The sequence below is a fragment of the Bubalus bubalis genome, chromosome 8 (genome assembly GCF_019923935.1).
Source record: "Bubalus bubalis isolate 160015118507 breed Murrah chromosome 8, NDDB_SH_1, whole genome shotgun sequence".
Lineage (NCBI taxonomy): Eukaryota > Metazoa > Chordata > Mammalia > Artiodactyla > Bovidae > Bubalus > Bubalus bubalis.
Window position 1 is genome coordinate 105,175,528 of NC_059164.1, and position 21,303 is coordinate 105,196,830.

Below are 21,303 nucleotides of genomic sequence, written 5' to 3' on the forward strand. Positions count from 1 at the left end.
CCCAAGGATTCCTCAAGTGTTGATGAGCCTGCCCTAAGGTTAGGGAACCAGATCCAAAATCATTGTGGGTGGAAGGACATGAACTGGACTGTTGTCAGTTAAGCAAAATAGAAACATGAGGGATTATTTGGGACACGTGAGTCATAAAGGGCAGCAGGAAGCCCTGAGGATTTTCCCTGAGATTCAAAACTACAGAAATAATAAACTACAGATCAATAAACTGAATATATGTAATAATGAACAGCTAGTTCTGGAATAAAGTATACATAAGGTTGCGAACAGTTTTATGGAAAGTTTACAACAAATGTAAGGCTTATGTTCATTGAGCTGGATGGGTCTGCCTGTTGTGAGCTGTTCAGTTCAGTTCAGTTGCACAGTCGTGTCCGATGCTTTGTGATGCCATGGACTGCAGCACGTCAGGCTTTCCTGTCCATCACCAACTCCTGGAGTTTATTCAAACACATGTCCATCGAGTAGGAGATGCCATCCACCATCTCCTTCTGTTGTCCCCTTCTCCTCCCGTCTACAATCTTGCCCAGCATCTGGGTCTTTTCAATGGGTCAGTTCTTCGCATCAAGTGGCCAAAATATTGGAGTTTTAGCTTCAGCATCAGTCCTTCCAATGAATATTCAGGACTGATTTCTTTAGGATGGACTGCATGTATCTCCTTGCAGTTCAAGGGACTTTCCAGAGTCTTCTCCAACACCACAGTTCAAAAGCCTCAATTCTTTGGTGCTCAGCTTTCTTTATAATCCAACTCTCAAGTCATACATGACTACTGGAAAAACCATAGCTTTGACAAGACGGACCATTGTTGGCAAAGTCTAGGTCGGTCCCATGTGAACAATTCACTCAGGTTCATTTCTGATTTGAGCCTCCAGTGGAAGGGGCGTGGTCCCCTGAGTGACAAGTTGCCTCTGGGGCTTGGCAGGGACAGTGACATCTCAGAAGGAATCACTGGAGAGCCCCTCTCCCCTCTCATCCACACTCAGACCAGAGGGCCCTCCGCCGGCCCCGCCCCCGCCATGAGCCCCTGCCTCCTGGGCTGTGTGGTCTTCTGTCTCCTGCAGGCAGGTGAGTCCTGGGGGCAGGATTCCCTTCGGGGTGCCAGCACTAAGCCTGTCCGCTGTGGCTGCAGCATGGGTCCTCCTTCTCCACAGGGGCGGTCCATGCTGGTGTCTCTCAGGACCCCAGATTCCAGGTGGTGAGGACAGGACAGAGCGCGACACTGAGATGCACTCAGGATCTGGGTCATGACCCCATGTACTAGTACTTGCAAGACCCGGGACACGGGCTGAGGCTGGTCCATTACTCAGATGGCCCTCCCACCACGAATCTAGGAGATGTGCCCAAAGGGTACAGTGTCTCCAGATCAAAGAGAACTTCCTTGTCATACTGGAGTCTGCCAACCGCTCCCAGACATCTGTGTACTTCTGGGCCAGTAGTTACTCCACTGCAATGCATGGCCACCTGCTCTCTGTGCAAAAAGACAGGGGTCCACGTGCAAGCTCCTAGCACTGGGAACCTCACAGTCTTGGGGACCACGTGCCAGCTCTGTGACCCTGGATGTTTCACCTCTACACTCCTGGATCTGAACCCAGGGACTCAGAGATACGTGTCCACGATCCGTCTCTGTCTTTCCTTTGCATCCTCCCTGAATGCAGTTTGGACTGGATCAGTTCTGACTAGTTCTGACTCTTACGCATCCACCTAAGATCTCCAGAAGGAAAGAATATTAGTAAATCAGATATATCTAGACCCTCTTGTCTCTCCATAGCACCTCATTGCTGTATGTCTGGAAGTTTCTCCCACAGCCTAGCTCTCAAGTGCTCCCTGCTCTTGCCCACCATAGGGGCAAGTCGTTACTCCTTTACTGCCTTGGTCTCAGCTCCCCTGCCCTCTCTGCTCTAGAAACACTGCTCTGCCATTATCTGGGTCATGTCCCTTCCCATGACTCAGGGAACTTTGTAACCATGTGTAAGCGGTCATGTTTAAGCAAGTTCTTGGGGTTATCAAAGAGGAAACAACCTCAGTTAATTAGAAACCATCCAAAATCCCTTGGGAGTCCATTCCCAGGAGGAGAGACAGGCTGGGTGTGTGTGTTATCCTTCCCTGCCCCTCTTTCTTAGCATCTCAATTAACCTGGACCTGGTTTCTACCACTTGCCTCAGAGAAGTCTTCTCAAAGTCAAAATATTTCCTCCATGGTATCTTATTATATCAAGATTTTACAAGTTCATAGGAAATAAATAGGTTAATACACATAAAGCCTCTTCATAAAATGCACCTGCTAGAATTTGGTAATGCTTAATTTAAATATGAAATCTGGAAATGTATAGATCTGATTAATCAGAAAGAGGGCTGGAATACAGTGTCCAGGCTGGCTTCACTTGAGATCATGAGAGAGCTTATTTCTATTACCTGTATTACTCCATTTTAGCCAACTTCTGTCATTGGAGTGGTGCAGCAATTATTTCTTTCTTAGTAGAAATGTCTGATCATACATAGTTTTACCTCCACAGGCTAAGATTAGACTTGAAATCAGCCCTAATTCATCCGGGTGGGAAGGCAGCAGATAAGGGTGGTGTGTGTGTGTGTGTGTGTGTGTGTGTGTGTGTGTAGGGGTTGCAAGTGTGGAGTGTGGGGAATTTGTATTCTTGTTTTAGATGGAAGGCACAGATCCATGAGACCATTGGCCTCTAGGAGGCACTGTGGGCCCATGGTAAGCAGGGTGTGCTGGGAGGGGTTGAGAGTCACCCTGGAGAAGGCAGCTTAGGGGAACCTTGGCTACATGCCTGCATCAGGGAGCAGGTTTGAGCGCCCTGAGTAGTCCAGGGACACATGGACCCAGCACAGACTCCTCACTGCCCAGAGGAGTGGGGACGTTCCTCGAGCCTCAGGATGTACCCAGGGGATCTTCTGGAGCAGCATGGGAAGCGGAGGGTGAGGGATTAGTGTGGCTGGTGAGGGCTGGGTGATGAGTGTCAGGCAGGGACAGGAAGAGAAGAAAAAGCCATGTGATGGGCATATGGGGACATGGGGACAGTGCTCACCTCACACCCACTCTTTGCTGAGGGGCTGTGCAGGACAGGGAAGGGTATAGAGGAGCCAGCCCTGGGTCCTGGCAAGGGGTCCAGTGGAAAAAGGCAGCCTGCAGAGACACAGAGCAGTGACGTCATAGGCAAAGGCTCCAATCAGGGAAGCAGGAGGGTCAGCACTTACCCCCTCACCCCAGGTGCCCCGCCCCCAGCAAGCAGTGGTCCTGGGTTCCTGATGCTGCCATGGGCTCCAGGCTCCTCTGCTGTGTGACTCTCTGCCTCCTGGGAGCAGGTGAGTCCTGGACACAGTGTAGGAGCTTCTGAGATGTCTTTGCATCCCTGAGATAGAAACCTGGTGATGAGGGATGCAGCAGAAGGCTTCCCCTGTGCTCTGCCCTCAGCTTTCTTGTCTTCTTTACAACAGGCCTGGTGGATTCTGAAGTCACCCAGACCCCCAAGAACCTGATCAAATCAAGAAAATGGCAAGTGACTCTGAGATGTTCCCCTGAGTCTGGACACAGTTCCGTGTACTGGTACCAACAGGCCCTGGGACAGAGCCCCCAGTTCCTTGTTCAGTATTATGATGTGGAAATGTATCAAAAAGGAAACATATCAGATCGGGTCTCAGGAAAACAGTTCAGTGATGCTGCCCCTGAACTGAGCCTGACCCCCTTGGAGCTGACAGACTCAGCCGTGTATCTCTGTGCCAGCAGCCAAGACACAGCCCTGCATGATCAGGTGCCTCTGGGACAAAAACACTCCTGCCCCAGCTCAGGAAGTGGTGCCCGTGTGTCAGCTGCCAGCCTGCCAAGCCCAGTCTCTGGTAGAGCGAGAGACTTTCCCAGACATTTACCTCTTGGTATGTTTTAATGCTCATTAAAGTCATCAAAATAAGTATAATTTTAACTATTTGTACATCTGAGGGGTCGTGAGTTGCCCAGATCTCGTACCTCATAAGTGTTAGAGCTGGCATCCCGGCGCAAGTCTGCTCTCAACACCTCTGGTCCCTTCACTCATGAAACTGTCTTGTACAAGCAAATTACATATACCTGTTGTGTTGTGTATAACAAGACACAGTTCGGGGCTCTGTGATATGAACTGTTACTCAATGAATGGCAGCCACACTTCACAAGGAGGTATTCCCATGGGAGGAATGTCTCAAATAAAAACAGAGCATTTTTCGTTTACCCTGGCATCTGCACCTCCCTCCATGTCCCTCCTACATCAGTATTCCTTTCTGCCAAAACATCATCCGGTGCCAGGCACCCAGCTTATCTCCACACAGAAAGGTGGATCACTGGCCTGAGGGGGTTCTGCTTGCTCCCTTTCCCCCAACACGGGAATCTTGGGCTGCTATAAACATGAAGGAGCTGTTCATACATTTGACTGGTGGACTGTCTGTCAGGAATTGATAGAAACAGATCAAAGATTTCCTCAAATGTTGATGAGCCTGCAATGAGGTTGGGAGCAGAAACCTGGAGAAACATGGCAGGTGGAAAGACATTGTCAGGGTGCAGTCAATGTTGCGGAAATGGAGCCTTGAATTGCCCTTGGGACACATATCATAAAGGGCAGGAGGATGTGAAAAGGATTCCCCAGGGTTCAAAACTCCAGAAATATGTAGATAAATACAAGTAATATACATGTTAATGAAGACTTTTCTCTGGACTAGAACATACAAATCATTTAATCACTTTAACATTTACGGAAAAAGTCTTTAACATATACAGAAAGGTTAGAGCAATGTGTGAGGCTTATGTCCACTGATCTGGATGGGCCTCCATGTTGTGAACTGTTCACTCAGTTTCATTTCTGATTTGAGCCTCTGGGGAAAGGGGCGTGGCCAACGTGTGACAGGTTGGCTCCGGGGCCTGGCAGGAACAGTGACATCTCAGAAGGACTCCCTGGAGAGCCCCTCTCCCCTCTCATCCACACACACACCAGAGGGCCCTCCAACCACCCTGGCCTCGCCATGAGCCCCTGCCTCCTGGGCTGTGTGGTCTTCTGTCTCCTGCAGGCAGGTGAGTCCTGGGGGGCAGGGTCCCCTTCGGGGTGCCAGCACTAAGCCTGTCCCCTGTGACTGCAGCATCGGTCCTCCTTGTCCACAGAGGCGGTCCATGCTGGTGTCACTCAGGCCCCAGATTCCCGGTCGTGATGACTGAACAGAGCGCAACACTGAAATGTACTCAGGATCTGGGTCATGACCACGAGTACTGGTACTGACAAGACCTGGGACATGGGCTGAGGCTGATCCACTACTCAGTTGCTGCTCCCACCCCGGAGAAAGAAGACATGCCTGACAGGTGGAGCATCTCCAGACCAAACACAGAGCACTTCCCTCTCATGTTGGAGTCTGCCAACCACTCCCAGACATCTGTGTACTTCTGTGCAAGCAGTTACTGCACAGCGCTGCGTGGCCACCTCCTCTCTGTGCAGAAAGACAGGTGGCCCACGTGCAGGCTCCGAGCATCGGAAGCCTCAGAGGTTGCAGACCACGTGCCTGCAGTGTGACCCTGATGTGTGGACTAGGTTGGCCTGAGCCTCACTCCCGGCCTTGGGGCCATGTGTCCTCCATTGATCTCTGTCTTTCCTCTGCATCCTCCATGTGAACCAGGAAGATGCTTCCCCAGCTCTGACTCCTAGTCATCACCTGAGCCTGAGACCTAGGAGGGAAGGTTGTTTGTAAATTAGATACATCTAGACACTCTTGTCTCACCTTGGGCAACTCATTTCTGTCTTTCTGGAAGGTTCTCCTGCAGGCTGGCTCTCACCTGGTCTCAGCTCTGTCCACCTTTCGCAGGCAGGCAGGACATTCCTCTCCCCACCTCCCTGCATCATCTCCCTTGCCCTCTCTACCACAGCCACAAGCTCCTTCCTCATTTGCGTCAGGACCATTTCCAAGTCACAGGGAGGCTTTTAAAGTGGCTACTCCATGTGGTCTGTTTTCAGCAAGCTGTAAGGAGTCATTGAAGAGAAACAAACTTTAGTTAATTATAAATCATCAAAAACTCACGTGAGCCCATCTGAAGGAGGACAGATTGTCTTTGTGTGTTCTCAACCCTCCTGCCCCCCAACATCCTTAGCATCTCATCTAACCTAGGCCAGGTTTGCACCACCTGGCTCCCTCTTCAAAATCTTCTCACAGTCAAAATATATCCTGCATCACCCCATTATATCAGGCTTTTATAAGTGCAGAAATAATTAAGTCCACATTTATAAAACTTCATTATTGAAAGAATGTATTATCTAGAATTTGATAATGCTTACTTTAAATAGGAAATCTGAAAATATATGCCTCTGATTAATCAGAAGTAGGTATGAATACATGTTTGCAGGCAGATTTACTTGAGATCCTCTGAGCGTTTATTTTATGACATATATTTTCATCTTTAACTAACTACCATCATTGTAGTGGTGAAGCAATTATTTCCTCCTTAGGAAAACGGTCAGATCATACAGTCTTCTATCTCTAGAGGCGAAGAGTGGATTTGAAAATCAACCCTAATCAGCCAGGCTAGGAAGGCAGTAGAACAGATATATCTGTGTGTGTGTGTGTGTGTGTTTGTTCAGCGTGTGGAGTTTTTGAAACCTTGCTTCAGAGGCTGCAAATCCATGAGACCATGGACCTTCGGCCACTAGGAGGCACTGTGTTTCCATGGTAAGCAGGGTGCCCTGGGAGGGGTTGAGAGTCACCTGGAGAAGGAAGCTTAAGGGAACCTTGGCTACATGCCTGCACCTGGGAGCAGGTTTGAGTTCCCTGAGTGGTCCTGGGACACATGGAGCCAGCACAGACTCCTCTCTGCTCAGGGAAGAGGGGTCGTGCCTGGAGCCTCAGGATGTGCCCAGGGGGCCATCTGTGAAGCAGCATGGGAAGGGGAGGGTGAGAAGTTGGGGTATCTGGTGAGGGCTGGGTGATGAGTGTCTGGCAGGGTCAGACAGAGCAGAACAAGAGTGTGTGGACACATGGGACCAGGGGATGAAGCTCCCCTCACACCCATCCTTGCTGAGGGGCGGTCAGGACAGAGAAGGGCACAGAGGAGCCAGCCCTGGGTCCTGCCAAAGGGTCCAGGGGATAAGTGCAGCAGGCAGAGACACAGAGCAGTGACGTCATAGGCAAATGCTCCAGTCAGGGAAGCAGGAGGGTCGGCACTTTACACCACTCACCCCAGGAGACCTGCCCCCAGCCAGCAGTGGTCCTGGGTTCCTGATGCTGCCATGGGCTCCAGGCTCCTCTGCTGTGTGACTCTCTGCCTCCTGGGAGCAGGTGAGTCCTGGACACAGTGTGGGAGCTTCTGAGATGTCTTTGCCTCCCTGAGATAGAAGCCTGGCGATGAGGGCTGCAACAGGAGGCTCCCCTGTGCTCTGTCCTCAGCTTCCTTCTGTCTCCTCCCCAACAGGTCTGGTGGATTCTGGGGTCACCCAGACCCCCAAATACCTGATCAAATCAAGAAAGCAGCAAGTGATTCTGAGATGTTCCCCTGAGTCTGGACACCGCTATGTATCCTGGTACCAACAGGCCCTGGGCCAGGGCCCCCAGTTCCTTGTTCAGTATTTTGATGGGAAAGTGAGTACAAAAGGAAACATGCCAGATCGATTCTCAGGTGAACAGTTCAGTGACTCTCGCTCTCAGATGAACCTGAGCTCCTTGGAGCTGACAGACTCAGCCGTGTTTCTCTGTGCCAGCAGCCAAGACACAGCCCTGCATGATCAGGTGCCTCTGATACAAAAACACTCCTGTCCCAGCTCAGGAAGTGGTTGTAGGGCATTGACTGCCAGCCAGCAAGACACAGCTGCTGGTAGAGTGGACAGTCTTTCCCAAACATTCTTTCCTGATATGTTTTAATGCTCACAAAGATTTTGCAAGATAAGCCTTATTTTATCTGCTTATTTATCTTAGAGGAAGTGACCTGTCATATTACTTAACTGTTAGAGCAAGGAATACTACTCGAATCTGACCTTATCACTTGTGGTCCTCACCACCCCCCCAACTGACCCCTGCCCGGAATGATGCATCACCCAGGCATGTGACGTGTGGTCGTGCTCCGGGGAAACCAGCACATCAGGAGATCACCACAGGTCCACCGTCACGTAACCAAAATAGCTACATAATTTTTAGGGTCCCTGGTTTCAGATACCACTGAGAATCTGCAGAGAGCAGAGCACTGCAGCATGTGTGGGTCCTGCTGTGTGTGGAATGATGCACAACAATATAAGAGTTTGAGGAGCTCTGTGATATTTGTTACTCAATTAATGCAATCCCCATTTCACAAGGAACCATTCCTGTGGAATGGATGTCTCACGTAAAATCAGAGCACTTTTCGTTTAACCTGGAGTCTGCCACCTCTCCCTGAATCCCTCCCACATATACGTTCCTTTGTCATCTGCTTGTGTGTGTGTGTGAGTGCTTAGTTGCTTCAGTCGTGTTTGACTCTTTGTGACCCCACGGACAGTAGCCGGTCAGGCTCCTCTGTCCATGGGATTCTCCAGGCAAGCATAGTAGAGTGGGTAGCCATGTCCTCCTCCAGGGGATCTTCCCAACCCAGGGATCAAAACTGCGTGTCTTATGTCTCCTGCATTGGCAGGCAAGTTCCCTACCATTCTCACAATCTGAGAGAAGCCCAGGTCATCCGTGGCGCTGGGCAACTGGCTTCTCTCCACAAAGAACGGCGAGTCCCAAGCATGAGGTGGTTCTGCTTGCTGCTCCCCTTCCCATTTCAGAAACTGCAAGCCCTGCGTCCAGTGAACAGGATGGGAATGTAGATGCATCGGTCAGGTGACCCGTCTGTTGGTGAATTGATAAGAAATAGAGCCAAAGGATTCCTCAAGGGTGGATAAGTCTGACCTGCGGTTGGGGAACCAGATGCCAAAAGAATCACTGCAGGTAGAAGGACACCAACAGGACTGTGGTTAATTAACTAAAGTAGAACCAGACACTTTCCCAAGTGGCACTAGTGGTAAAGATCCCGCCTGCCAATGCGGAGATGTAAGAGACTTAGGTTCGATCCCTGAGTTTGGAATATCCCTTATAGGAGGAAATGGCAAACCACTCCAGTATTCTTTCGTGGAGAATCCCATGGAGAGAGGGGCCTGGTGGGCTACAGTCCACGGGTTGCAAAGAGCCAGACATGACTGAGCAACTAACACTAACACTTAAGACACTGAAGGCCTATTTGGGATTCATGAGTCATAAAGGGCAGCAGGAAGCCCAAAGGATTTTCTTGAGATTCAATATTACAGAAATATGCAGGAAAAAGTAATATATTTATGAACGAAGAATTATCTCTAGAAAAAGTCCGTAAGTTGCAAACTGTTTACAGAAAGATTACAACAACTTGTGAGGCTGATGCCCATTGAGCCGGACGGGTCTCTCTGTTGTGAACTGTTCACTTAGGTTCATGTCTGATTTGAGCCTCCGGGGGAAGGGGCGTGGTCCCCTGAGTGACAGGTTGGCTCTGGGGCCTGGCAGGGGCAGTGACATCTCAGAAGGACTCCTTGGAGAACCCCTCTCCCCTCTCATCCACACTCAGCCCAGAGAGCCCTCCCCCTGCCCCGCCCCAACATGAGCCCCTGCCTCCTGGGCTGTGTGGTCTTCTGTCTCCTGCAGGCAGGTGAGTTCTGGGGGGCAGGGTCCCCTTCAGGGTGCCAGCACTAAGCCTGTCCGCTGTGACTGCAGCATGGGTCCTCCTTCTCCACAGGGGCGGTCCATGCTGGGGTCACTCAGGACCCCAGATTCCAAGTGCTGAGGACAGGACAGAACGCGACACTGAAATGTACTCAGGACTTTATGGGTGGCTCAGATGGTAAAGCATCTGCCTACAATGCCGGAGACCCGGGTTCAATCCATGGGTCAGGAAGGTCCTCTGGAGAAGTAAATGGGAACCCACTCCAGTACTCTTGACTGGAAAATTACATGAATGGAGGAGTGTGGTAGGCTACAGTCCATGGGGTCCCAAAGAGTCGACACCACTGAGCGACTTTGCTCTGGGTCATAGCTATATATACTGGTACCAAAAAGACCTGAGACCTGGGCTGAGGCTGATCCATTACTCAGATGGCCCTCCCACCATGGAGAAAGGAGATGTGCCCAACGGGTACAGCATCTCCAGATCAAGCACAGAGAACTTCCCTCTCACTCTGGAGTCCGCCAACTGCTCCCAGACATCTGTGTACTTTTGCGCCAGCAGTTACTCCATGGTGCTGCATGGCCACCTCCTCTCTGGGCAATAAGACAAATGAGGGCCCCATGCAGGCTCCCAGCACTGGGAGCCTCAAGGCTTTGCAGACCAGGTGCCTGCAGTGTGACGCTGGGGGTGAGGACTAGGTTGGCCTGAGCCTCACTCCTGGGCCTCCGGGCCATGTGTCCTCCATTGATCTCTGTATCCTCCCTGTGAACCAGGAAGATGCTTCTCCAGGTCAGACTTCTAGTCATCACCTGAGCCTGAGACTTAGGAGGAAGGTTGTTGGTAAATTAGTTATATCTAGACACTCTTGTCTCACCTTGGGCAGCTCATTTCTGTCTTTCTGGAGGTTCTCCCCGAGCCTGGCTCTCACCTGGTCTCGGCTCTTGTCAACCTTTCCCAGGCGGGCAGGACATTCTTCTCCACACCTCCCTGCATCAGCTCCCTGGCCCTCTCTACCACAGCCACAAGCTCCTCCCTCATCTGGGTCAGGTCCATTCCCAAGTCACAGGGAGGCTTTTAAAGTGGCCACTTCATGTGGTCTGTTTTAAGCAAGATGTAAGGAGTCATCAAAGAGAAACAAACTTTAGTTAATTATAAGTCATCCAAAAACTCAAGTGAGCCCATCTGAAGGAGGAAATACTGCCTTTGTGTGTTCTCAGCACACACACCCCCGCCCCCCAATATCCTTAGCATCTCACCTAACCTATGCCAGGTTGACACCACCTAGCGCCTTTATCAAAATCTTCTGAGAGTCAAAATATATCCTATATCACCCCATTATATCATGACTTTATAAGTGCAGAAATAATTGAGTCCACATTTATAAAACTTCTTCAGAAAAAGTATTATCTAGAATTTGATAATGCTTAATTTAAATAGGAACTCTGAAAATATATGCCTCTGAGTAATGAGAAGTAGTTTTAAATACATGTTTGCAGGCTAATTCACTTGAGATCCTCTGAGCATTTATTTTATGATCATATATTTCCATCTATAGCTAACTACCATCATTGTAGCAGTGAAGGAACTATTTCCTTTTTAGTAAAACGGAAATATCATACAGTCTTCTGCCTCCAGAGGCTAAGAGTGGATTTGAAGAACAACCCTAATCAGCCAGGCTAGGAAGGCAGTAGAACAGATGTGTGTGTGTGTGTGTGTGTGTGTTTGTGTGTGTGTGTTATTGTGTGTGGGTGTGTATGTATTCCGGGTGTGGGATTTTTGTACCCTTGTTTAAACAGAGGCTACAAATCTATGAGACGGTGGACCTTCAATCACGAGGAGGCACTGTGTCTCTACTGTAAGCAGGGTGCCCTGGGCAGGGCTGAGAGTCACCTGGAGAAGGAAGCTTAAGGAACTTTGGCTACATGCTTGCATCTGGGAGCAGGTTTGAGTTCCCTGAGTGGTCCTGGGACACATACAGCCAGCACAGACTCCTCACTGCCCAGGGGAGTGGGTACCTACCTGGACCTTCAGGATGTGCCCAGGGGTCCATCTCCTGGAGCAGCATGGGAAGGGAATGTGAGATGCTGGCGTATCTGGTGAGGGCTGGGTGATGAGTGTCTGGCAGGGTCAGACAGAGCAGAACAAGACATGTTGTGGGCACATGGACCAGGGGACGAAACTCACCTCACACCCACCCTTTGCTGAGGGGCTGTCAGGACAGGGAATGGCATAGAGGAGCCAGCCCTGGGTCCTGCCAAGGGGTCCAGGGGACAAGGGCAGCCTGCAGAGACACAGAGCAGTGAGGTCATAGGCAAATGCTCCAATTAGAGAAATGGAGAGTCAACACTTCACACCACTCACCCCACAAGTACTGCCCCCAGCCAGCAGCAGTCCTGGGTTCCTGAAGCTGCCATGGGCTCCAGGCTCCTCTGCTGTGTGACTCTCTTGCTCCTGGGAGCAGGTGAGTCCTGGACACAGTGTGGGAGCTTCTGAGATGTTTTTTCCTCCCTTAGATACAAGACTGCTAATGAGGGCTGCAGCAGGAGGCTCCCCTGTGCTCTGCCCTGAGCTTCCTTGTCTCCTCCCCAACAGGCCTGGTGGATTCTGAAGTCACCCAGACCCCCAAATACCTGATCAAATCAAGAAAACAGCAAGTGACTCTGAGATGTTCCCCTAAATCTGGATACTGATCTGTGTGCTGGTATCAGCAGGCCCTGGGCCAGGGCCCCCAGTTCCTTGTTCAGTATTATGAGGGGAAAGTGTATCAAAAAGGAAACATATCAGATCGATTCTCAGGAAAATAGTTCAGTGACTCTCGCTCTGAGCTGAGCTTGACCTCCTTGGAGGTGACAGATTCAGCCGTGTATCTCTGTGTCAGCAGCCAAGACACAGCCCTGCATGATCAGGTGCCTCTGGGACAAAAACACTCCTGCCCCAGCTCAGGAAGTGGTGCCCATATGTCAGCTGCCAGCCTGCCAAGCCTAGTCTCTGGAAGAGTGATAGATTTTCCCAGACATTAACTTCTTGGTACGTTTTAATGCTCACAAAGGTCATCAAAATAAATATTATTTTAACTGTTTGTACATCTAAGGGGTCGTGAGTTGCCAGATCTCATACTTCGTAACTGTTATAGCTAGGATTTCAGCTCAAGTCTGCTCTCAACATACGTGGTACTTCGCTCATGGAACAGTCTCTGTACAGAGCAAATAACATGTACGCGTTGTGTTGTGTGTAACAAGATACAATTTGGGGCTCTATGATATGAATTGCTACTCATTGAATGGCAGTCACACTTCACAAGGAAGTATTCCCATGGGAGGGTGTCTCAAATGAAAACAGCAATTTTCATTACCTTGGAGTCTGCACCTCCTTCCATGCTCCTCTTAAGTCTATATTCCTTTGTGCCAGTACGTCATCCTGTGCTGGGCACCTAGCTTATCTCCACCCAGAAAGGTGGGTCACTGGCCTGAGGGGCCTCTGCTTGCTCCCTTTCGCCCAACAGGGGAAACACGGGCTGCTGTGAACATGAAGGAGCTGTACCCTAGTTTGACTGGTGGACCGTCTGTCAGTGAATTGATTAGAAAGAGGCCAAAGAATTCCTCAAAGGTTGATGAGCCTGCGATGAGGTTAGGAGCAGAGACCTGGAGAAACACGATAAGTGGAGGGATGGGCTCAGGACTGTGGGCAATGTTGTGGAAATGGAGCCTTGAAGTGCTCTTGGGACACATATCATAAACGGCAGGACGACGTGAGGATTCCCCAGGATTCAAAACTGCAGAAATAAGTAGATAAATACAGTAATATACATGTTACTGAAGAATTATCTCTGGACTAAAACATACAAAACATTATATCAGTTTATAGAAAACATTTATAGAAAAATCTTTAACATTTACAGAAAGGTTACAACATGTGAGGCTTATGTCCCTTGTGCTGGAGAGGTCTCTGGGTTGTGAATTGTTCACTCAGGTTCATTTCTGATATGAGCATCTGGGGGAAGAGGCGTGGCCCCCTGAGTGACAGGTTGGCTCTGGGGCCTGGCAGGGACAGTGACATCTCAGAAGGACTCCCTGGAGAGCCCCTCGCCCTCTCATACACTCAGACCAGAGGGCCCTCCGCCCCACCCCACCCGTGGCATAAGCCCCTGCCTCCTGGGCTGTGTGGTCTTCTGTCTCCTGCAGGCAGGCAAGTCCTGGGGGCAGGGTCCCCTTCGGGGTGCCAGCACTAAGCAGGTCCGCTGTGACTGCAGCATGGGTCGTCCTTCTCCACAGGGACGGTCCATGCTGGTGTCTCTCAGGACCCCAGATTCCAGGTCGTGAGGACAGGACAGAGCGCGACACTGACATGTACTCAGGATCTGAGCTTCAGCTATATGTACTGGTACCGACAAGACCCAGGACACGGGCTGAGGCTGATCCATTACTCAGTTATCCCTCATGCCACGGAGAAAGGAGCTGTGCCTGAGGGCTACAACGTCTCCACACAAAGTACAGAGAACTTCCCTCTCAGGCTGGAGTCTGCCAACCGCTCCCAGACATCTGTGTACTTCTGCACCTGCGGTTATCCACGGTGCTGCACGGCCACCTCCTCTCTGTGCAAAAAGATAAGGGAAGCCCTGCATCCTGAAAGTCGGAGAGCCCCTTGCAGGCTTCTCACACCCGGAGCCTTGGAACCCAGGGCCACATGCCTGCAGTGTGACATGGAGTGTGCAGTCTCATATCACGCCCAGCTACATCAACGTCAAATCTAGTGGACTGTTGGTTTTTTTATTTCAAAGTTTTACAACTTTAAAACTAAATGGGTTAATATATATATATAATCTCTGTATATAAATCCATTATCTAGAATTAGTAATAATTTATATAGAAAATCTAGAAATACCTGGATCTGATTAATCAGAGGGGCCTATGGAAGGCAGTGTCCCAGGCTGTGCTCCCCTGAGCTCAGCGGAGTGTCTGTACTGAGGGTCTGTGTGATTCCACCTGAGCTTACTACTGTCAGTGCAATTCGTTTCTTCTTAGTGGAAATGTTGGTTTCTACAGTCTTCTACCTCCAGAGGCTAAGAGGGAATTTGAAGATCAATCTTAAGTCAGCCAGCTTGGGAAGACAGTAGAAGAAGTGTGTGTTGTGTGTTGTCTGTGTGTGTGTGTGTGTGTGTGCGCGCGTGTTGTGGGTGTGTGTGTCTGTGTTCAGCGTGTGGGGTATTTACATTCTTGCTTTAGACAGAAGGCACAGATCCATGAGACTGTGGACCATTGGCCACTAGGAGGCGCTGTGGGCCCACAGCAAGCAGGGGATCCTGGGAGGGGTGGAAAGTCACCCTGGGGACCGCAGCTTTAAAGAACCTTAGCTACATGCCTGAATGAGAAAGCAGGTTTGAGTGCCCTGAGGTCCTGAGGTTCCAGGACACTTGGAACCAGTATAGACTCCTCGCTGCCCAGGAAAGTGGGAATGTGCCTGGATCCTCATGATGTGCCCAGAAGATGGTCTCCAGGAGCTGCAAGGGAAGTGGAGGAGAAGGGTTTGGGGTGGCTGGGGAGGGTTGTGTGATTGTCAGCTGATTGCCTGGTGATTGCCAGCCAGGTGAGTGCCTGGCTGCGTGTCAGGCAGGGGCTGGCAGAGGACAACAAGGTATGCTGTGGGCACTGGGGACATGGGGATGGTGCACCCTTCACACCCACCCCTTGCTCAGGGGCTGGGAAGGGCAAGGAAGGGCATACAGGACTCACCTTTCCTCCTGGCAAGGGGCCCAGTGAACAGGGCAGCCTGCAGTGGCACAGAGCAGTGAGGTCATAGGCAAATGCTCCAATCAGGGAAGCAGGGGGGTCAGCACCCTACACCACTCACCCAGGAGCCCCACCCCCAAGCCTGCAGCTGTCTTGTGTTCCTGATGCTGCCATGGGCTCCAGGCTCCTCTGCTGTGTGACCTCTTCCTTCTGGGAGCAGGTGAGGCCTGGCCACCGTGTTGGAGTTTCTGAGATGTCTTTACCTCCCTGAGATAGAAGCCTGGATGAGGACTGCAGCAGGAGGCTTCCCTGTGCTCTGCCCTCAGCTTCCTTGTCTCCTCCCCAACAGGCCTGGTGGATTCTGAAATTCCCAGTCCCCAAATATCTGATCAAATCAAGAAAGCAGCAAGTGACGTGGAGATGTTCCCCTGACTCTGGACACCGCTCTGTGTACTGGTACCAACAGGCCCTGGGCCACGGCCCCCAGTTCCTTGTTCAGTATTTCAACAGAATGTGAGAGGAGAAGCAAACCTATCAGGGCGATTCTCAGGTCAACAGTTCAGTGACTCTAGCTCTGAACTGAGCTTGAGCTCCTTGGAGCTAAAAGACTCATCCATGTATCTCTGTGCCAGCAGCCAAGACACAGCCCTGCATGCTCAGGTGCCTCTGGTACAGAAACACTCCTTCCCCAACTCAGGAAGTTGGTGTGAGGGTATCGACTGCCAGCCAGCCAGACCCAAGTCCTGGGAGAGCAGACAGCCTTTCCCAGACAATCATGTCTTGATATGTTTTAATGTTCCCAAAGATCGTGCAAGATAAGTATTATTTTAACTCTTTACCTATCTGAGGGGGAGTGGCTTGCCCAGATTTCATGCTTCATAAATATCAGATCAAGGAATCAGATAACTATCAGAACAAGGAATCAGACTCATGTCTGTCCTTGTCACTGTGGTCCTCGCCCCCATGGTATGATTCTCCCATAAAACAAACAAACGTGTGTGTGTGTGTGTGTATATATATATATATATGTATATCTTTTAAAGTACTTGACTCACATAGTTGTTAATAGTTCATGTTACCAGAGACCTAAGAAGAGCTGATGTTTAAGTTCAAAGGCTGTTAGGTAGGACGAAGTGATAGTCTAGTGAAGGCCATCAGCTGGATAATTCTCTCCTACCCAGGAGAGGTTTAGGGTTTTTGTTCTGTTCAGTTCTTCATCTCTTTGCATGAGGCCTACTACATTATGGAAGTTCATCTCCTTACCAATAAAGATGTTCATCTAATCTGATTTTAAAATCTATTGATAACTTTTCACATATTTATCTCTCACCAAGACATCCTCACAGGGACATTCAGAACAATGTGGAAATAAATATCTGTGGCCTAGTCAAGGTGACACATTAAATTAGTCACCCAACAACTTCCAGGCTTGCCTAGGAATTTAGCAAGCATGAAGTCCCTGGCACGTAACAGGACATTGGATTTCTTGATTCCCTTTGCTAATCTCTGACATCCTCTTCCACCGTTTCTTGGGTGCAAAGATAGAGATGGACATATTTTGCCTCCAGCTGAGGCCTTTAGAAATCACAGGTTTGAAAATAGTTTTGCCTGATGATTTAGTGCAGGAAATTAGCCAGAGCATGTAACATACATCCCTCCTCAGGCATGTTAAAATCAACTTTACTGATGCATGGATTGTAGCTGACTCTTCAACAATATGCTATTTAGGAGCACAGAGTAACCCCCCAAGCCTGCAGTTAGAAATCTGCATATAACTTCACATACTTAGGGATGAAGAATTATCTCTGGAATACAACACACTTACAGTTGTAAACTGTTAATAGAAAGGATACAATAACTCACAAGGCTCAAGTCCACTGATTTGGCTGGGTCTCCAAGTTATGAACTCTTCACTCAGGTTCATTTCTGATTTGAGCCTCTGGGGAAGAGGCGTGGCCCCCACGTGACAGGTTGGCTGTGAGGCCTGGCAGGGACAGTGACATCTCAGAAGGACTCCCTGGAGAGCCCCTGTCCCCTCTCATCCACACACACTCCAGACGGCCCTCCGCCTGCCCCGCCCCTGGCATGAGCCCCTGCCTCCTGGGCTGTGTGGTCTTCTGTCTCCTGCAGGCAGGTGAGTCCTGGGGGGCAAGTTCCCCTTCAGAGTGCCAGCACTAAGCCTGTCCGCTGTGACTGCAGCATCGGTCCTCCTCCTCCACAGGGGCGGTCCATGCTGGTGTCACTCAGGACCCCAGATTCCAGGTCATGAGGACAGGTCAGAGCGTGACACTGAAATGTACTCAGGATTTGGGTCATAACTACATGTACTGGTACCGACAAGACCTGGGACACGGGCTGAGGCTGATCCATTACTCAGCTGGTGTGCCCACTAGCGAGCCAGGAGACATGCCCGACGGGTACAGTGTCTCCAGACCAAGCACAGAGAACTTTCCTCTCACACTGGAGTCTGCCAACCACTCCCAGACATCTGTGTACTTCTGCGCCAGCAGTTACTCCACGGTGCTGCACGGCCACCTCCTTTCTGTGCAAAAAAGCAGATGAGGGCCCTGCAGCCTGGAACCTGGGGAGCCCCTTGCAGGCTCCTAGCACCTGGAGACTCGGAGCCCACAGACACATACTGGCAGCATAGCCAGCGATGTTTGATCTTCCTGGCACGGACCTGACAACAGGGCCTCGTGGACATGTGTCCACCCTCACTCTCTGTCTTTTCACTCTAGCTGCCACGTGAGCCTAAAGATGCTTCCCAGCTCTGACTGCTAGTCATCAGTCTGAACATGAGGCCTCCAGAAGGGAAGGTTGTTGGGAAATGATATACATCTAGACCCTCTTGTCTCTCCCCGGGCACCACATGCCTGTCACCATGGAAAGTTCTCCCCCAGGCTAGCCCTTGAGTGGTCTCTGCTCTTGTCCAACTTCCCCAGATGTGGGCCTTTCTTTCCCAACTTCCTGGCCCTCCTTCACACCCTGCTCCTCCCTTATCTGCTCATGTCCTTGCCCATCACCCAGGGAACCTTGTAATGATCTCTAAGTGGGCGTGTTTGAGTAGGTCCTCTGGGGTCCTCAAAGAGAATGCAACCTCAGTTAATTATTAATCATCCACAATTCCTTGGTCGTCCCTGAGGCAGAGAGACAAGCTGTGTGTGTATGTATTCTCCACCATTGCCTGTCTGTAGCATCTAAATAGCCTAGACCCTGATGCTGGGAGAGACTGAAATCAAGACGAGAAGGGGGTGGCAGAGAAAGAGGTGGTTATATACCATCACCAACTCAACAGACATGAATTTGAGCAACCTGTGGGAGATAGTGAAGAACAAGGGAGCTTGGTACGTTGCAATGCATGGGGTTTCAATGAATTGGACTTGAGTTAGCAACTGAACACCACCAACAAAAACTAACCCAAGTTTGTAGCATCTCTCTCATCAAAATCTTCTAGAAGTCAAGTATTAAATATTTCCTGCATGAACACATTTCTTTTCTTTTGAAATACAAAAGTATAAATCAGCCATGGCAGGCTGGTTTATGTGTTTGTGCTTCTAATTGTGTGTGTGTTCTTTAGAAAAACAAAGCAAGCAAAGACACAGTTCTTTCGGCTAACAGTGAAATATTTTCTAATATGAACACATCCCATGACTATTAAATCTGGGCAGACAATCTTGGTTTCCATGCATAGGCCACATGGGGACGCTATGGAACTGCCGTACTCCAGAAGTTTCTGGAGCAGAGCAAGCAGACAGAGCTAGTGCCTGGGACCAGGAAGCTTAAGAGAAAGCTTTATTTGGTGTTCTTATCTCTAGAAGCCTTACTAGGACAGGCACTAATTTGTAGGCTTGCTGTCCCAGCTGGGAGCCATGAAGTTCCCTCAGCCATGAAGTGCTGAGGGAGCCCTGAGGTTGCAGTAAATGTGAAGGGTATGGAGCTGGGAGGTGGTAGGAAAGAGAAACAATTGCCTAACGAGAAAAGCGAAGGAGCCATGGGGAAGGGCGTCGGGCATAAACCCAGCCTCACCCAGACCAGCGGTCCAGCTCACATGTCATCTAAGAGACTTTGCAGGACAGAGCAGGGTTCCTGGATCAGCGACCTGGAATGAGAGGTCAGATTCCTGGGAAACAGCAGAGGCAGTGACATCAGAGCAGTGACATCACTGCCTCACCTCCAGTCAGAGGAAGGAGGCCCACAACCCTAGCTCTCAGAGAAGCAGAGCTCTGAGCAAGGAGACGCCTGCCCAGCTCTGGCCCTCCTGCCATGGGCTGCAGCCCCGTCTGCTATATGGCTCTGTGTCTCCTGGCAACAGGTCGGTCCTTGGCACAGGGGGGAATCCATGTTCCTGGTCTGACTTTGCCTGAATCCAAGGCACCATCAGGTTCTTTCCCACGTTCTTTTTCAGCCCCAGTCTTCTTCCCCCACAGGCCTTGTGGATTCTGGAGTCACCCAGACCCCGAGATACCTGATTAAAGCAAGAGGAGAGCGAGGGACCCTGGGATGCTCCCCTGTCTCTGTACAACTCTCCGTGTACTGGTACCAACAGGCCCTGGGCCAGGGCCCCGAGTTCCTCGTTCAGTATTACAGGCAGGAAGTGAGGGGAGAAGCTCAGCTCCCGGATCGATTCTCAGGAAAACAGTTTAGTGACTTTCACTCTGAGCTGAACCTGAGCTCCTTGGAGCTGACGGACTCAGCCATGTATCTCTGTGCCAGCAGCCAAGACACAGCCCTGCATGATCAGGTGCCTCTGGGACAGAAACACTCCTGCCCCAGCTCAGGAAGTGGCTGTGAGGGTGACTGCCTGCCTGTCAGGCCTAGATAGATCAGATAGACTGTCCCAGACGTTCTTCCTCTGTTGTGTTTTAATGCTTCCAAACAGCATCCTAGGTAGTATTATTTTACCTGTTTATACATGAGGGGAACTGACTTGCCCAGATCTTGTATGTCATTCTATAGAACAAGGAATTTGACTCAAGTCTGTCCTCATCACTTCTGGTCTTTGCCCCCCAAAAAGTGTCCACCACAAAGAATAAATAATACACACACACACATTCATATACACATAAGTTTTAAAGCAACTGGCTCACATAGTCGTTAAGACTGATAAGTCCAAAAGCTGCAAGCGGGTCTGGTGCTACTAGAGACTGAGGGGGAGCTGATGTTTATGTCCAAAAGCAGAAGAACTAACGGTCCAGTGTGAAGGCCATTGGCTGATGATTATCTGTTACTTGGGGGAGGATCAGTGTTTACATCTATTCATCTCTTCACCTGGTTTCATGAAGCCCACCTACATTATGGAGGGTCATCTGTTTATGAAATAAAATATTAATCTAATCTATTATTAAAATATACCTATTCACATGTTAACTTTTCCAAAAACACCCCCTTAGGAGCATCCAGAAAAATAAAGCTAAATACCCATGGCAGAGTCAAGTTGCCAGTCAGTCGGGTCTGACTCTGTGCGACCCCTTGGACCACAGCACTCCAGCCTCCCTGTCCATCACCAACTCCCAGAGTTTACCCAAAGTCATATCCATTGAGATGGTGATGCCATCCAAACATCTCATCCTCTGTCATCCCCTTCTCCTCCTGCCTTCAATCTGGCCCAGCATCAGGGTCTTTTCAAATGCGTCAGTTCTTTGCATCAGGTGGCCAAAATGTTGGAGTTTGAGCTTCAGCATCAGCCCTTCCAATGACTATTCAGGAGTGATTTCCTTTAGGATGGACTGCTTGGATCTCCTTACAGTTCAAGTGAGTCTCAGCAGTCTTCTCAAACATCACAATTCAAAAGCATCAATTCTTTGTATAGTCCAACTCTCACATCCATACATGACTACTGGAGAAACCATAGCTTTGACTAGACGGAACGTTGTTGGTAAAGTAATGTCTCTGCTTTTTCATATGCTGCCTAGGTCGA

General features: G+C 49.9%; 4 gene segments (V, D, J or C); all 4 read left to right on the forward strand.

Moving 5' to 3' along the window:
• Nucleotides 1-3,266: 3,266 nt before the first annotated feature.
• On the forward strand, nucleotides 3,267-4,093 carry LOC123466071. The segment is given in 2 exon segments: nucleotides 3,267-3,329; nucleotides 3,462-4,093. Coding segments are annotated over 2 exon segments (495 nt in total).
• Nucleotides 4,094-6,607: 2,514 nt separating this feature from the next.
• On the forward strand, nucleotides 6,608-7,996 carry LOC112577699. The segment is given in 2 exon segments: nucleotides 6,608-7,301; nucleotides 7,435-7,996. Coding segments are annotated over 2 exon segments (495 nt in total).
• Nucleotides 7,997-16,574: 8,578 nt separating this feature from the next.
• Nucleotides 16,575-18,314, forward strand: LOC112586606. The segment is given in 2 exon segments: nucleotides 16,575-17,520; nucleotides 17,608-18,314. Coding segments are annotated over 2 exon segments (390 nt in total).
• A 1,335-nt stretch (nucleotides 18,315-19,649) lies between these two features.
• On the forward strand, nucleotides 19,650-20,341 carry LOC123334830. The segment is given in 2 exon segments: nucleotides 19,650-19,698; nucleotides 19,814-20,341. Coding segments are annotated over 2 exon segments (444 nt in total).
• The last annotated feature ends 962 nt before the right edge of the window (nucleotides 20,342-21,303 follow it).